The 16,728-nt window shown below is 43.3% G+C and overlaps 1 protein-coding gene and 1 pseudogene across 1 annotated transcript; one reads left to right on the forward strand and one right to left on the reverse strand.

The window, feature by feature from the left end:
- Positions 1–1,052: 1,052 nt before the first annotated feature.
- LOC121451291 lies at positions 1,053–1,931 on the reverse strand (annotated as a pseudogene).
- A 5,649-nt stretch (positions 1,932–7,580) lies between these two features.
- Mrpl15 (mitochondrial ribosomal protein L15) lies at positions 7,581–16,369 on the forward strand. Its single transcript, XM_041657792.1, has 5 exons — positions 7,581–7,755; positions 9,044–9,198; positions 9,777–9,942; positions 14,328–14,451; positions 14,998–16,369. Exons 1-5 carry the CDS (start codon positions 7,651–7,653, stop codon positions 15,333–15,335), a joined length of 888 nt encoding a protein of 295 aa, XP_041513726.1. The 5' UTR covers positions 7,581–7,650; the 3' UTR covers positions 15,336–16,369.
- The last annotated feature ends 359 nt before the right edge of the window (positions 16,370–16,728 follow it).

Raw genomic sequence — 16,728 nt, forward strand, 5'->3', positions numbered from 1 at the left:
GCTGCGCGTGCGCGTCACAATGCAGCTGCCGCCCAGGTTTCTATACACAGGGTCTCGGCTAGCCGCGGGTGGCCGGTTCGAGGCCAGGCCGGGAGAGCTCGCGCTGTGAGCGAATCCCCTATCCCCAGACAGGTCAGCGTCATTAACTAGAGGACGGAGATTTACTGCGGTACCAGCCGGTGTAAGCCTGAGCCATGTTTTTGCACGAGTTGCATATTTAGTTTAGTGCATACTTGATTGAGTTGAGAAGGTTCAAAGACAGACTTCTGAGGCCAAAATGCCTTGACCTTCAGAAGCCTACAATTGAGTGAGGAAACCAAAAACACCAGTTTTTTAGGAAACATTCTTTAAGACTGGGAAGGGATTGATGAACCAAACACTTAAAAGACAGTCCACTTTGTTAGATGGTTCATACAAGCTACCCCCACTCCCTCCCCCATCCACTGAAGCATGCTGATCTTGAGCTTCTGGCCTGAGCTTGCTCTCCTTTCCATCTTCCTCTCAGAGAGGCAGCTTCGCTTCTGTCTCTCTCCCCACTTCTCCACTTCCCCCTTTTTTTCTCTCTGTTCTCTTCTCCTTCTCCCCCCCTCTCCTCTAAGTAATAAATATCCAGTTCTATTCTGTACGATGTGTCTGCCCATGTGCCTCCTACCCGCTGCCTGCTCACACATAAATACAACAGATCTCTACATAGTTACACTAATATTCTACAACATAAACAAATACAACAGATCTCTACATAGTTGAACTAGTATGCCACAACAATTACCCCCAAAAGTCTCCTCCCACCCTTTCCATTATTGCTGTGTGTTTTGTTTTTATTTTATTTAGAATGCTACATAAAATGTAGCTTCCTAGTAAGTTTTTAAAGAAATATAGTGTGTACAATTGAGGGTCCATACATGCTAGGGTGTGCATGTAGAAGGCAAAGGGCAGCTTTCTGAAATCAGTTCTCTCCTTCCAACCAGGGCTCCAGAACTGAACTGGGGTCATCAGGCTAGAGCAGCAAGCATGTTTACAAAACCTGCTGAGCTGTCTCACCATTCCCAAGATCAAGACGTCTTTGATGCTTCTATTTCTTCCCATAATGCAGCTTCGATTTTTGAAGTGTCCTAGTCTCTCATCATATCAAACTCAAGCCGTGGCTGGCTCCACTCTGGGCTTCTTTCATTTGCTCCTCAGTTAAAGCAAGAGCAAATCTGATCCCTTTAATGTTGAAGTTCGGACGTTCCCAGCATTTGGATCATGGCTTTGGCTTCATTTTAACTTTGAGCTTGTTAACAGGCACTTCCTGTCAGGACTTGTGTGGGACCTGCTTCATGTTAACATCAAAGGTGCTGAGCTCCAGGAAGGTGTCTCGTAAATACAGCAGGCTGTTGTCCAGCCGCTTCTCCAACTTCACCACCTGGATCTTGTGAATTCGAGGATTATACAATTCAAAACAAATCTGCATACCTTGTCCTTCAATCGTGTTTCCAAGGGTGAAAGGAGCCCCAAGCCCTTTTCCAGACCACTGGATGCAAATCCCCAGGAACTGGCTGGTTTTTCCACTGCCATACGGGTCAGCTGTGTTGACACGCAGTATGCTTCTGATGTAGTACTCTGGGATGTGAAGGACCTTTCTCCTGTCGAGCATATCTTTTCTTTCTAGCTGAAATTTCAGAGGGTTTGTTCTGCCCCTTGGAGGAATGAATTCAGTACTCAGGAACCTTCTCTGTTCCTCCAGGGTTTGGCGCCAGTCCACCATGACAGGTTTCGGAGGTGACTTGAACCCACTGGGCTCGGAAGGTCCGGTGCTCTGAAGCCAGCTGGGTTCTGTGCTGACACAGAAGACATCAGATGCGAGTGTAGCAAGCCACGGGCCTGGCCGTTCAGAAGCTCCGAGCCAGGTTCAGGGACACCATACAGCCTTCCGCCAAGGAGGCCGACATGTCTACACACCCTTCTTAGTAATTTTAAATATATTCTTGGTGCTCTTGTCAAGTCAGTTGACTTTGCATACATTGGTTTACTTTTGGTCTATGTGTTTGTCTTCATTCCATAAAGAAAATTCCTTTGGAATTTTGATAGGGAGTGTATTGATCCTGTAGGTCTTTTCACATAATGTAAGCACTTTAACAATATTAATTTTCTAATCCATGAGCATAGATATCTTTCCATTTATTCATTTGTGTCTGCTTTCATTAATGTTATCAGCTTACAGATATTTAATCTCAGGCTAGATTTACTTCTTTTTTTTTTAATTCCTTGACATGTGTGTGTTTGTTGTATGTGTGCATGCTTGTGCCATGGCACACATGTGACTGTCAAAAGACAAATTGTGGGACTTAATTCTTTCCTTTCACTATATGGGTTCTGGGATTGAACTCAGGTTGTTAGTTTTGGCAGCAAGAGCATTTCCCACTGAGCCATCCTGCTGGCCCTATTTCATGCGATTAAAAATAGGATTGTTTTCCTAAATTCTTTCTGGTATTTTTCTGTTAACATATATCAATACAACTAGTTTTTGTATATTAACTTTATATTTTGCAGATTTTCTGAATTCGTTACATGGCTCTAACAGTTTTTAATGGAGACTCTAAAGTTTTCTCATAGTGACATCTGCAGAGGAATTTTACTTTGCATAAGCAAAATTTTAATGTATTAAACCCATATTAAGGAAAGTATCAAGTTACCTAGGTAAAGAAAAGACAACTGAATAGGAACATCCAATATTATTAGATTACCAGTTTTCTCAGACTTAATCTACCATGTAATCCCCACTAAAATACCTATATATTTTATTTTAATAACAATTTTATTTAAAATTTTGGTTATATGACTTTTAAATTTTATAATTATGAAAGTCACAAAGATGGTAAAATAATCATGAGAAGATCCTCAAGGGTCTTGAAGAAGAAATAGAGAATCTAGAAACAGCAGCTTCAGAGTGGCCACTCAAGAAGCAACTGTAAAAGTGTTGTCTGTACCGTTTCCATGGCAGCAGCTTCCTGTGTCTTTTCTTCACGTCTAAGGTGTTTCAAAAATATGTTGAGATCTTTCTTTGTTGCTGCAAAGTGCCTACGTGCCTCCAACACTCATCTTCAAAACCCTGGCACTGTTGAGATGTCTTGTGGTCTTAGAAAACATATTCTCAGAGTTGATACCACTGTTGACCTCAAAGATGCTAAGTGCGTTTTAAGTGTTGATGTGATATTGCCAGATACAAAGGACTGAAGTTGTTCAAGCAAAAGAAATGTTAGAGCTTTTTCTTTAGACTTAAAGGGCCTCTCTGAACTTAGAAACAGACACTATTGTTTTTGTATTTGGGAATGATTCAGGGGGTATTGTAAAGAAAACAGAAACCATTATGGACATACCAGTTAGCAAAGAACAATTGGATGCAATTTTACTATCTGATTCAAATGTGTATACTTTAGAAAGAATATTTGAAGAAGTAAAGAAAAATTTGCCTTGTTGGGGATTACAAATTGCTCCTGAAAAAAATACAAAAAGGAGATTTTATTAAATATTTAGGCTATAAAATAGGTTTTCAAAAAATTAGACCCCAAAAGGTGCAAATTAGGAGAAATTGATTGCAGACTCTTAATGACAGGTTTCTAGGCATCTGAGTTTGGGTCCAGGTGCTGATTTCTGGGTTTGTCTTTGCTGGCTGGGTGTTTGTTCCTTGGTTTCTGTTTTTACTCTGTATTTTCAGAGAGTGTGTTTGCTGTGTGCTGCCTGTTCTGCTGGTCTGCATAGATGGTGTTTTTATGGGGAATGCCTGCTGGTATTAAAGGCTCAGGGGAGGGGAGGCCAAGGAGGATGGTCTGTTACAGAGCTTAGGGCAACTCTGGGGATTGCATCTGGGGGACAGAGAGAGTGGGGAAGGTGCAAGGGCAGCCTGCCTGGTCTTCTGATCTGGTAGGCATGGCCTGTCACAAAATGTACTTTTCATTTACAATGTATTTGATATAGATATGCTATAGAGATTTACATTGATATGGATCTTGGTTTATTGATAAAAATTTAAGGTTAGTTTTGTTATATGTGTATATATATACATATATATATATTTCTGCTCTTGATTGGGGTATTGTGATTGTGTAGTTCATTTAAAAATGTAAAGAAGGGCAGATGAGGAGATGCCATGGATCTGACGCTGGAGATAGATGTGCTGGAACTTGGCTGATAGGCCACGACCTCGAGGTGATGCACAGATTAACAGAGATGGGTTAAATTAAGATGTAAGAATTAGCCAATAAGAAGTTAGAGCTAATGGGCCAAGCAGTGATTTAATACAGCTTCTGTGTGGTTATTTTGGTTCTGGGTGGCCAGGACAAACAAGCAGGCCCTCCTCCTACACTTTCATGTTTAAAGAACAACAAAATAATATAGGGAAAATTCTTTTTAAATGACTAATATGTATAAACAATCTAGTTAGAAGTAAAGGAAATATATGATGTCAAACTTGCATCTGAATGTAAACGGTTAATAGTTACTTCTAAATGCCTGCTATAATAAAACTTAAAACCTAGTTGGTTTATTGAAGCTTATTGTTTTCAGGACTGTTAAAATGTTTGATTTATAATTGGATAGTTAAGGTAGAATGTATGCGTTCACTGTCTCACATTCAGCTTCCTTTGTTTTCAGAGGAAGCTACTTTATTTTGTTAAAAATAAGTATTTTCTATATTTTGTGAAAAAAAACCCACAGTATCCATCAAGTAAGAGAGGGAAGCTGAGATAGTAAAGTTAAAGTTAATAAAGTATTTTTTCTAAAGTAGGTTAAAAATGCTTTTTTTTTAGATGAAAAGTATAAATTACTTCTGTTCTAAAGTAACAGGTTATTCTCTAACGGAAATAGGCAAATGAGGACAAAGCTAGAAGGTTAAATATACACTATAAAAATGCTGCAGAAGGTGGGCGTGGTGGCATACAACTTTGATCCCAGAATTCTGGAAGCAGTGACAAGGGGTATCTCTGCGAGGTCAAAGCCAGCCTGGTCTACATATAAAGTCCCAAGCAAGCCAAAGCTACCCAGTAGGGCCCTGTTCTAAAAAAATAAAAATACATATCGGTCATTTGTGAGCCTTCATTTAAGAATTATCTGTTCAGTTTATTAACCCATTCATTGCTTGGCAGGCTTCCTTGCGTTTAATAGTTGTAGTTGTTTGTAGTCTAAATGGCAAAGATTTTTCTCCTACTCCATAGGCTGCCTTTTCACTTTGATGATAACTTCTGCTTGGCTGGAAACCCTGCTCATCCCTGCACAAGATGGGAAACCCCATTTGCCCCACTTTCTCCAATTTGGCCCATTCTGAGAAAACTCTCAACTGAGGAATGGCACCAAGAGCCCAGTTCCATATTTCTGGCATCTGATGATACAACCAGCCTTCCTGACAGGACCAGCCCACCCAAGTGCCTGCCAGGGGCTTGGCTTTTAACCTTACTGGGGCATTTCCAACACCTGGCTATCACTCCTTGTCTAAGGTCTATAAAACTGCCCTGCCTTAGCTCCAGTGTGACTTCCTTGGCTCTGTTCTTTGGGACTGGTGAACCTTTCCTGGGGCAATGCTCAATAAACCTGCATTTATCTGTTTTTAATCTGGTCTGATCTGGACTTTCTGAATCATCAGAAACCTTTCAGTTTCCTCTGTTTAATTTTGTATAATTTTTTTTGTTAATTCTTAGGTTTATATTCTGTGCTACTTGTGAAAGACCAGGATAAATCCAGACCCCCTAGCAGGAAGAGTAGAGCCAAAAATCTAGGTTAGCTGGTTCCATGACTGTTCCAGGAGCTGGCTGACCACAAAGTTAGATTATAATCTTGAGAACAATCTTGAGAAATGGGTGTTATGGTTTTGGTCCCTTTAAGAGACAAGCCACGCCCACTCCCTCCCCCATCTGCTGAGGCAGGCAGATCTTCAGCTTCTGGCCTGAGCTCTCTTCTCTTTTCCATCTTCCTCTTGGAGAGGCAGCTTCGCTTCTGCCTCTCCCCCACTTCTCTGCTTCCCCCCTTCTCTGTCTCTTTCTCCTCTCTCTCTCTCTCTCCCCCCCCCTCCTTCACCCTTCCTCCTCCATAACCCCCTGAATAAACATTCAACCTCACCCTGATGGAACCAGCCATTGCCCGCCACCACTGCTCTGGGACCAGCAGCTGTCTCTGCCTGGGACTGGCTGCTCCCAGGGCCCGCTGTCTGCCACCACATGGCCCGCTGCCACCATTTGGGACCTACAGCATTTCTGCTGCCTACTGCTGCGGGGATCTTGCAGCATTTTTTAAAAAAAGAATAACAATGGGGAGTTACCCCCTTGAGATTATCACTGATATTTTCCGAATCTTCCAATGACGCCCTTCCTACCCCCTTTGGATTGTGGTTTCTTCCCTTAAATACCCCTTCTCCCAGCTACTTGGGGTCGAACTCCTCTACCCCTATGTGGGGTATGAATCTCAGCCCAAGTGAGCTGGTTTCTGTCAATAAACCTCATGTGATTACAGCAAGGACGGTCTCTTGTGAGTTCTTGGGGGGTCGAGTTATCCTGAGATTTGAGTGAGAGTCTCCCAACTCCAGGGGTCTTTAACAATCAACCTGGGAGCAATATTTAGATTAGACTTCCTCAGCTAGGGCCTTGCTCATTGTTTAAAGGCATGAAAGTAACTTGTTTATGTAGCTGTTTTACAGTTGATTTGGAGGTTGGGAAGAGGGCTTAGCTGTGTAGCATTTACTACTTTTTCAGAGGACCTGCATTTGGTTTGGGGCAACCACCTATACTCCAATTCCAGAAGACTGGAAGTCCTGTTCTGGCCTCTGCCAGTTCTCAAAGTTACACATACACATGAAAACAAAAACAAATACCCCCCCCCCCCAAGCCTTTTACAGTAACTTCAAAAAGGTGATTAGATTTATAAACAACTGCCCATTACACTTTAGCAATATGCTTGTTAGTAAGAGCTAGCAGGAGCAAATCTTCTGCAAGATAGTGAAACGGCAAAATAATACCAAAAGGAACACATTCTTTTCTATATTACTTGTATTAAGACAAACATTTAAAATCACTTAGTTTTGGAGTCAAATATGTTTGGCAATGTAAGATCATTAACTTTGAATCCTGGCTTTGCTGCTTGTTGTGAGAACGAGTCAATCTGATTGGCTTGAATCCCGGAAAGCTAACTCAACGCGGTTTCTGGTACAAAGGCACTCAGTATGGCCTCCGTCATTAACTGTGATATATCGCTCAAGTTAGCAATTCAGTAACAGTCAGGAAAGAAAGATGAGGCAGACGTTGTAATAGTTGTTTTGCCAAAGCCCCAAAGCTAGAAACTGCTAACATTATATTGGATTACTCTTCGCTCTATGAGACGCCACTTTAAAAAGCCCAAAGACAAATTTCAACTCAAAAGACCTTCTAATACACAGCGTCCCTAGTCCTTTCAGCGTGTAAGCGAACGTATTTCGTTCAGAACGTGGTACCGAAGCCTAAGAATTGAGGACACTCCAAACACTCAAACCAGCCCAGTTTCCCACTAAACCCGGAAGCCGGAAGCCGGAAGCGAGATTCCGGATTCCGCGGACGCCGGCGCGCTGCCGCGCGACATGGGCGGGGTGGGGCCGTAAAGCCACGCCGAGCCGCGCTGCCTCCCGGGGCGCCCTTGGGAAGAGCGTGGGTCATGGCTGTCGGGGCGCGGGGCTGCGGGGCCAGCCTGGACCTGCTCCGGTCCCTGCCGCGAGTGAGCCTGGCCAACCTGAAGCCCAACCCCGACTCCAGAAAACAGGTAAACGGATGGCGGTGGTACAGGGAATCGTGGGACTGCGTCGCGACCCGGTGTGAAGGACGCGTGTGGGTTTCCCGGGCTCCGACCATTCCCGCGTGCGCCCCGAATTACCAAGGCTCGCACTTAAATGCACAAAGATGCTAAGTGTGCATAGCGGCACACTCTCGGAGCTCCAGAACGATTCGCCCCAGATTGCATCTAAACCGAAGAAGTCCTTTAGTAAAAAGTGCCTGTCACTTCAGCAGTTCGCGTGCAGCCCGCGGCACGACTAGAAAAGCTGTTGTCTGTCGCCTTTTATTGTCACTCAGTTTGTTGTTTTGGGGAGGTGACAAAGTAAATTAAAGGGACGACATTGTTACGGAGTTAGAAAACATCGAAAGACCACCCGACGCTATCCAGTTCTCAGCCACAGTTTTTATTTTAAGCTGCAGCTATCAGTTCCCGTGGTCAGATTTCGAACTGAGACCCAACTTAGAGGGAGGTGGGGTTTAAAGCCCCCCTTTAAGAGCTTTTCTGCGTTTCTATGGGAGCATTTCCGTGGGACTCACGCCTTCGTGAGATACTGCCTCCCTCCTCGCTAAGTAGGGAGTTTACAGAAACCAAAGCAAGCGGTTAATTTTACAACAGTTTTACAATTCTGGGGAGGGAGACGAGGAGTCCAAGTTGCCAAGAGTTTATCTTTTAGGAATTTAAAATGGGTGTCTAGCACAAAATGGAGTTTTCCTTAGCCATACAGTTACACATTTATGATTAATTAAACATAAAACAATATCGCTCAAGTCTTGGCTGCTTAGTTCTAGGATATTTTTCAATCCTGCCGCTTTTCTACTGAGGACTAAATTTAGGCCCTGGGCATGCCTAATCAAGCGCACTACCCCCAACCCCTTTCCTGCTTTTTAAATCATTTATTCAGAGACACAGTCTTAGTAAATTGGGAGTGCTGCCCTTAAATTTGTGTCGCTCAGGCAGGCCTTGAACTTTGAATCCTGCCTCAGCGTTCCAAGTAGCTGTCACTGCAGGCCAGCACAAGCTGACTAGCCAGGGAGCTAGCTCGTTGTAGAGCTTGTTTCTCCCATCCTTAGAACTTGGCTCTGCGTTTTGGTTATTAGAATTAGCTACGTTCAGTGAGTGGTGTAGTAGGTGACTGAGTAGCCTGAGCGGTGCTGGGCACACGGTGCCTGAACTAGGACTGCTTGGCTGCATATCGGGAGTCAGAAAGGAATATGTGTGAGGGGAAACAGTTGTCAGAAATGTATCTGAAGGTCTTGTCACTCACTTTTCCTTATAGGAAAGACGTCCAAGAGACCGGAGGAGAGGGAGGAAATGTGGCAGAGGCCACAAAGGAGAAAGGCAGAGAGGAACTCGGCCCCGGCTGGGTTTCGAGGGAGGGCAGACTCCATTTTACATCCGGATCCCAAAATACGGATTTAATGAAGGACATAGGTAAGGATGTTTTGCTTTGGAAGTACAGATCCCTAATTTCCATCAAGAATTGCATAAATAAATAGTTTGGTAGATACTTACTTACATTTGTGATACTGTTCCTCTGAATAATTTAATCTAGATTTTGTATATATGTGTGCACACACGTGCATGCGTGCTCTTAGGCAAGCATACAAGCCCAGTTGTTCTGCTGGATCAACAAAATGGGGCTAATGCTTGCTGTCATGACTCCTTAGCTGACTGGCAATTTAAAGGGCTTGTGTATCATATCTATATATATATGGACATACATAATATGTATATGGCATATTGTAGTGACTATTCTATGATCTGTCATTTTGGGTTAAACTTTTGTGAACAATTTCCTTGTGTGCGTGGATGGAGTAAATGTTTAGAGAGGTAAATTGTTTTTAGTGAAACAAAGGAAGCACTGGCGTTTTATGCGTTTGTATTGTCCTCATAAGTTTATGTTAAACCATCAGAAATTAGGAAGGCAAACACAGAGCAAAGCTTGTTGATTTGAAGAGGTTTCAGGAAGATGACTTGGTGTTATCTGACTGTTCTGTTTCTGTTTGCAGTTTCAGGCATCAGTATCAGCCTTTGAGTCTCAGGAGACTGCAGTATCTCATTGATTTAGGGCGAGTTGATCCAACTCAGCCTATCGACTTAACCCAGCTTGTCAACGGCAGAGGCGTGACCATCCAGCCGCTTAAGAGGGATTATGGGGTCCAGCTGGTTGAAGAGGTAACTCCATTTGTTGTTGTTGGCTTTGGGTATTCTGTAGACACTCTGCCCTACTAGTCCCTGGTGCTCCACTCTGCTCACGCGGATACTTCACTGTGGGCGTCACCACACTGTGTAAACCGTTTCCTTCTTTTCCTATAGATATCTGGTAAAGATTCATTCATAAGTTAGGCATAGTGGGAAGTTAGTAATAATCTGCTACAGTTGTTAGTAACATTAACTGTGACTCTATTAAATGGAGAGCTTCGATCTCTCCACTTCAGGTTCACACTTCATAGCTCCTCTTTGTTATACCCGAATTGTCTGCATCGTTGTTTTTGTATGCTGGGGTCACCATTAATTAAGATAAGGGGTAACCGTGCAGCATTGTGATACGATGGCAGGCTGGTGGGTGGGTAGCAGATAGAATGTGAATATGGTTTAGAAAGGTGTAATTCATGTCTGGGAGGGTTGGGGCGAAGCAGCATGAGACCTCCCAATGCTCCAACAGTTTAAAACCTAAATGTAGGGGAGATGTGCTTTCCAGCTTGCACAGGGTCTTGGCTTGATTCCTCGCTCTGCAGAACCAGGAACAAAAACTGAAGGTAAAGCTGAGGGACTGCTTAACTCTTACCCCTTCTTGGGGGCTGGAGAAATAGACCAGTGGTAAAGAACATTTACTGTTCATCTAGTGGACCTGGGTTCGAGTCCCAGCATCCGCATGATTGCTCACAACATCTGTACCTTCAGTCCCAGGAGATCCAACACCCTTTGCTGGCCTTGTTGGGAACTGCATGCACATGGTACAAAGATATTAATGTAGACAAAACACACATACACATAGAATAAATACAAACAAGCAAACAACATAGTTCATACTAGCTGTGGTTATAGGAAGCTGACGTACGTTCAGGGCACATTTCTGTCTTCTGCTTCTTTGGATCAGTACAGCTGTCTCCCTTATTTCTGAGTTGTTCACCTGTCAACATAGAAAGTCATTAGGAAAATCCTTAAAAGAATTTTTCAAATGTTTTGTTTTTCAAGACAGGTTTCGCTGTGTAGCTCTGACTGGGACTCACTCAGTAGACCAGACTGGCCTTGAAATCACAAATCTGCCAGCCTCTGCCTCCTGAGTGCTGGGATAAAAACAACAGAAAGAATGCTTTGGGCAGAAAAAGGCTAGATTTCTTTGTTTTAGGTATATGGGTGTTTTGCTTTATGTATGTGCACCGTAGTGTCTCTGGTGCCTCCAGAGTTAAGAAGAGGACATTAGATACCCTGGAACTGGACTTAACAGATGGTTGTGAGCCACCATGTGGGTGCCGGAAACCAAACCCCAAACCCAGAAGAGCAGCAAGTGCTCTTAATCTCTCAGCCCTCTCTCCAGCCCCAGAAAGATCTTTCTGGAATTATTTTTGTTGTTTGAGGCAAGGTAGCTCTGTCAGGCTGCCCTGGAACTCACTGTGTAGACCAGGCTGGCCTTTGTCTCTTGAGTGCTGAGATGACAGGCATGTGCCACTACATCTGTCCATCTACCCCACACTTTCTAAAACATAGTTTAAGTGTATTGCGAGGTGACAAGAGCCTGTCAGTAGTTGAAGTGTAGCCTGTGGCCCTATTCCCACTTAGAAGCACACTTTATCCCTGCCTTTTTCTGCCCATAGCATTCTTCTTTCTGTTGTTTTTATGTGTGTGAGTGTTTTGCCGGCATGTACCTACCATATGTGTGCCTGCTGCCAGCTGAAGCTTTGGATTCACTAGAACTGGAGTTCCAGGTACTAGGAGCTACCGTATGGATTCTGGTAATAGAATCCTGGCCCCCTGGAGCAGCAGCTAGTTAGTTCCCTTAGCTGCTAAGCCATCTCTCCAACCTCCCAACTCATTTTTCTTAATCTCTGGTGCCACTGCCCTTCCATTTCATTATTTCTCTTACTGTCACCTAAGCCTTGTAAAGGTAGGCACTTTGTTATGGCTTCAGTATTGATGATCTTAGCTCTGAGTGTTGCTTAATATTTATGGAAAAAGGGAATGAATTAAATCTCACTTCAACTTCAGTAAATATTGCTGTTACACCAGTTGACCGACAATTCATAAGCCGATTAAATAAAGAGCTGAGCAGTAACTTCGTGTCCACTAGAGGGAAGTAGATGTCCGTGGAAGAACCTTTCAAAGTCCTTTGAGAATGTGGCCCTAAGGATGAGAGCTTTCCAGTCTCTCTCATTATCCGATGTGGTAGATCACTCCTGTGCTCCCAGCACTTGAAAGGTTGAGACTGGAGGATTGCTGGAAGTTTGAGGCTACTTTGAGCTACATAGTGAATTTTAGGTGAGCCTTGACTGCACTATAAAACTCTGTCTTAAAGGAAAACAACAACAACAAAAACAAAATAACAAACCGTAATAAAAACAAACAGGTGAGTTCATTTGGAAAAGCAGTACCAAAGACACAATTGAGCCTCATGGCTGCCCTTGAACTCACTTTGTAGAACAGGGTGACCTTGAAAAAACACACACACACACACACACACACACACACACACACACACAGAGAGAGAGAGAGAGAGAGAGAGAGAGAGAGAGAGAGAGAGAGAGAAATCCACCTGCTTCTGTCTCCTGAGTGCTAGGAGTCACCACTACCCAGCCTCAGAGCAATGATTTAAAAAACGAATCACAAATTAATACATCAAGTCCCTGGTTCTATAATCAGTGTGTTGATTATAAAAATGCATGCCATTATCAACTATATAGAGAAACTACATCCTGTAGTTGATAGTTAATAGAATATTTTGAAATATATGAATTTCAAAATCATGACAAAAGGAATCAGACTGAGAACTAGTTTCAGCCATACTAAAATGGCAAACACAGTATGTTTTAAAGTTAAGAGAAAACTTAGCATATCCTGAATAACATAAGTTTAAGAAGTTCATTACTTCATCGTCTAGTATTAAACACTATAGGGAAAAATAGATGACCCCTCCATTTTGGAGAGTATAACAAAGTTGGTGCTGAATACAAAATGAACCCCCCCCCTTTTTTTTTCTAAAGATAGCCAATCTCGTCAGTATTGTCAGATATTTTGTTTTCCAGGCTGTTCCAGACCTTTGGATTTTCTATAACCTCCTATTGCTTACTTAAGGATAAGGAAGACTTATTTTTATTTTATTATTAAAATTTAAAAAATGGCGGTGGTGGCGCACACCTTTAATCCCAGCACTCGGGAGGCTGAGGCAGGCGGATCTCTGTGAGTTCCAGGCCTGCCTGGTTTACAGAGCAAGTTCCAATACAGGCTCCAAAGCTACAGAGAAACCCTGTCTCAAAAAAAAAAAAAAAAAAAGAAGAAGAAGAAGAAATTTAAAAATCTTTTATGGGTTGGAGATAGATGGCTCAGTGGTTAAGAGTACTGATAGCTCTTCCAGAGTAACTGGGTTCAATTCCAATTCCTGGACCCCACATGGCTGCTCACAACTGTCTGTAACTTCAGTTCTTGGCGACCTGACAACCTTACATAGACATACATGCGGGCAAGACATCAATGCACATAAAATAAAAATGTTTTATGTGTATTGTCTACACCCCATATGTGTCTAGTGCCTGGAAAGGCCAGAAGAGGACATTGGCATTGGATCCCCTGGAACTTTAGTTATAGATGGTTCTGAGGCACCACGTGGGTGGAAATCAAACTGAGGTCCTCTGGAAGAGCAGCTCGTACTCTTAACTGCTGAGCCCTCACTCCGTGAAGGTTTGTTTTCAGTCTGTATAGTGGAGCATGAAGTTGTGGTTGAGAAGAGAGATGAGCTGGTAAAATGGCTCCATGGGTAGAGGCCACTCAGATCTGGAGATGTGTGTAAGCCCTGAGTCCATGTATAGGTGGAAACAGGGCCATAAAATTGTTCTCCAGCCTCCACATGCATGCTGCATGCTGTGGTCTCACACATTACCCCCCCCCCCCCCCCACAGATGGTGCTGGGAATGTAACTGACTGATAGAAGAAGAGACCTTAAGAGTTCCATCCTTGGCATGGGAAAAGAAACGTTCCAACTCAAAGGTTCTGACTAGACTCAGAGTTGGTATCCTAACTTCATGTCTTGAGTTACTCAGCAGCCTGTATGCCTCGTTGTTCCCATCTGAATTTGGTACAGTAATATTCCTGGCTAGGATTAAATCCTGTACTGCTAATGGAGCCTGGGGAACAGCTACTTCCCTCGATACCTGCTAAAGGCAGAAAATGGAAATAAGATAGTCATTCCTATTGTAGGGCTTGAGAATTGGTGAGGCATAGGTACAGAGGTCCTTAGAGATGGAATTGTAGGCACTTTGGAGCGGGGAGCACAGCTGAAAACACCCAGTGCTGATTGGCCTTCCGCTAAGCTCTTTACTAACAGGCCCTGTTATTACTCATGACAGGGTGCTGATACTTTTCAAGCAAAAGTGAATATTGAGGTGCAGTTGGCTTCAGAATTAGCCATTGCTGCAATTGAAAAAAATGGCGGTGTCGTTACTACAGCCTTCTATGACCCAAGAAGTCTGGGTAAGTCTGTTCTGTGGTCTGTTTCTTCTTTATCTCATATTGTCTGCTGTTTGTTTGCCAGTATTGTTTTTAGTGGTCTGTCCTGCTCACAGCTGCCCTCTTTAGACCGCCTTGAGCGCTGCGGTCATGAACTCCACTGTTCAGAGGGGTGTTAGCTCATCTGAAGTGTTTACAAGCCTTCCCTTCCTCCCTCCCTCTACCCTTTTCCTTTCTTTTTCAAAGTATACTATTAAATGTGATTTTTTTTCAGCCTAACTTAGATAGCTCAGTAGCAAGACCACCTGCTCTGTAAGTCTGACCTAAGTTTGGTTCCATGGTGGAAGGAGAGAGCCAGCTCCTGAAGTCATCTCCTCATCAGCTCTCCCCGTGCAGCACAGCACCTGGGAGACTAAGAAGAAGACGGAAATTTATGGAGTTGTTTCCATTTTTCTACTTAACCTGTCTAACTAAGAAGTTCTTGGAGTTCAGTTCTCATCTCAGTAAATGTAAAAATTAATTTAAAATTATTTAACAGTATTTATAGCTCTTTTTAAAAATTCTCTTTAGAAATTCTGTGCAAGCCTGTTCCGTTCTTTCTGCGGGGACAGCCCATTCCAAAGCGAATGCTCCCTCCTGAGGCCCTGGTGCCGTATTACACGGATGCGAAGAACCGGGGGTACCTGGCCGACCCTGCCAAGTTTCCTGAAGCAAGACTTGAACTCGCCATGAAGTATGGCTACGTTCTTCCTGATATCACGAAAGATGAACTCTTCAGAATGCTCAGCGCTCGGAAAGATCCAAGGCAAATTTTCTTTGGCCTTGCTCCTGGTTGGGTGGTGAATATGGCAGATAAGAAAGTTCTGAAGCCTACAGATGAGAATCTCCTCAAGTATTACAGCTCCTGAACTCTCTTCCAGCAAAGCAGACGTGATGAGAACCAGACAGGCTGAGAAGAGGCTCTTATGGGTCTCAAATCCTCGGGGTTGTTAGTAGCTGTTGGTGTGTTCAGATCCGAAACTAAATCACAGGCAGCAGAAGCTGCACAGAACTGATCCTTTATGGGTGTATGTCTCAAAATTCAAAAGGTGACGGTCCTTAGAAAAAGGTCATTAAAAAAATTACTTAAAATCACCTCTTTACCACCCTTTTTGTTTGTTTTGAGGCAGGGTTTCTCCGAGTAGCCCTAACTGTCCTGGAACTCGCTCTGTAGAAGAGGCTGGCCTCGAACTTGCAGAGATCCGCCTGCCTGTCTCTGCCTCCTGAGAGCTGGGATTAAAGGTGTGTACCACCATTGTTCAGCCTAATTTTAACTACTCTAAAACATCTTCCTGTCCATCTTTTCATGGTCTTTCTTACCTGTTTTGTCAGAATGAAGAGCAAGTGTATAGGATTGATTAGTAGGCCTGGGAGCAGGTGCTGCGGAGCTAAGGCAGTAGCCCCAGGGAAGCTTGGCTACCACCCCTTAGGATTGTGAGTCCCCAGCAGGGATGGAGATGCTCAGAATGAGGCTACAGCTGGTGAGTTACTACAAAGGTGCATATCAGCAGTGGAGGCAGAGGAAGGAAGATCACAAATGAATTAATTTTCACAGCATTGGTGAATAGAGATAGTGGTCAAGCCATTAGCATTATTCTTGAAGACAGTGTGTTCCAGTTGATAAAAATTTATTTATCTCAGACTTCAGGACATTTCAGTTAAGTTTAGAAAATTACTCAAAGATTATATAAGCCACGTAAGCAAATGAAAATAGGGACAGTATTGAGTTCAGTGCTTTACATAACTATTACTAAATTGATTAGTTCTTCAATCTCTTTTGGATTTGGGGTCCTCACTAAGTCCGTGGCTAGCCTAAAACTCTGTATGTAAACCAAACTGGCCTCAAACTGAGTTCCGCCTGCCTCTGCCTTCCAAGTGCTGGGATTAAATGTGTGTGCCACTACTGCCTGACAATATGTGTCTGCTTTTAGAAACATTTTTCCGTAAAGCTAGTTTATTTTATGCTTCCCGTATCAGGTATCTTAAAATATACATTTGAGGGCCTGGAGAGATGGCTCAGGGGTTAAGAGCACTGGTTGCTCTTCCAGAGGTCCTGAGTTCAGTTCCCAGCCACCACATGGTGGCTCACAACCATCTAAAGTGAGATCTGGTGCCCTCTTCTGGCCTACAGACATACATACAGGCAGAACACTATACATTAATACACCTTAGAAAAAGATACATGTGGCTAGTTTAAGGGGAAAGAAATAATAGGACACACTGGAGACTGGGAAGAATACAGGTACAAAGAATATGTGCTTT

The sequence above is a fragment of the Microtus oregoni genome, unplaced genomic scaffold (genome assembly GCF_018167655.1).
Source record: "Microtus oregoni isolate MIOR12 unplaced genomic scaffold, Mior012 000008F_ref0000371, whole genome shotgun sequence".
In the NCBI taxonomy this organism is placed as follows: domain Eukaryota; kingdom Metazoa; phylum Chordata; class Mammalia; order Rodentia; family Cricetidae; genus Microtus; species Microtus oregoni.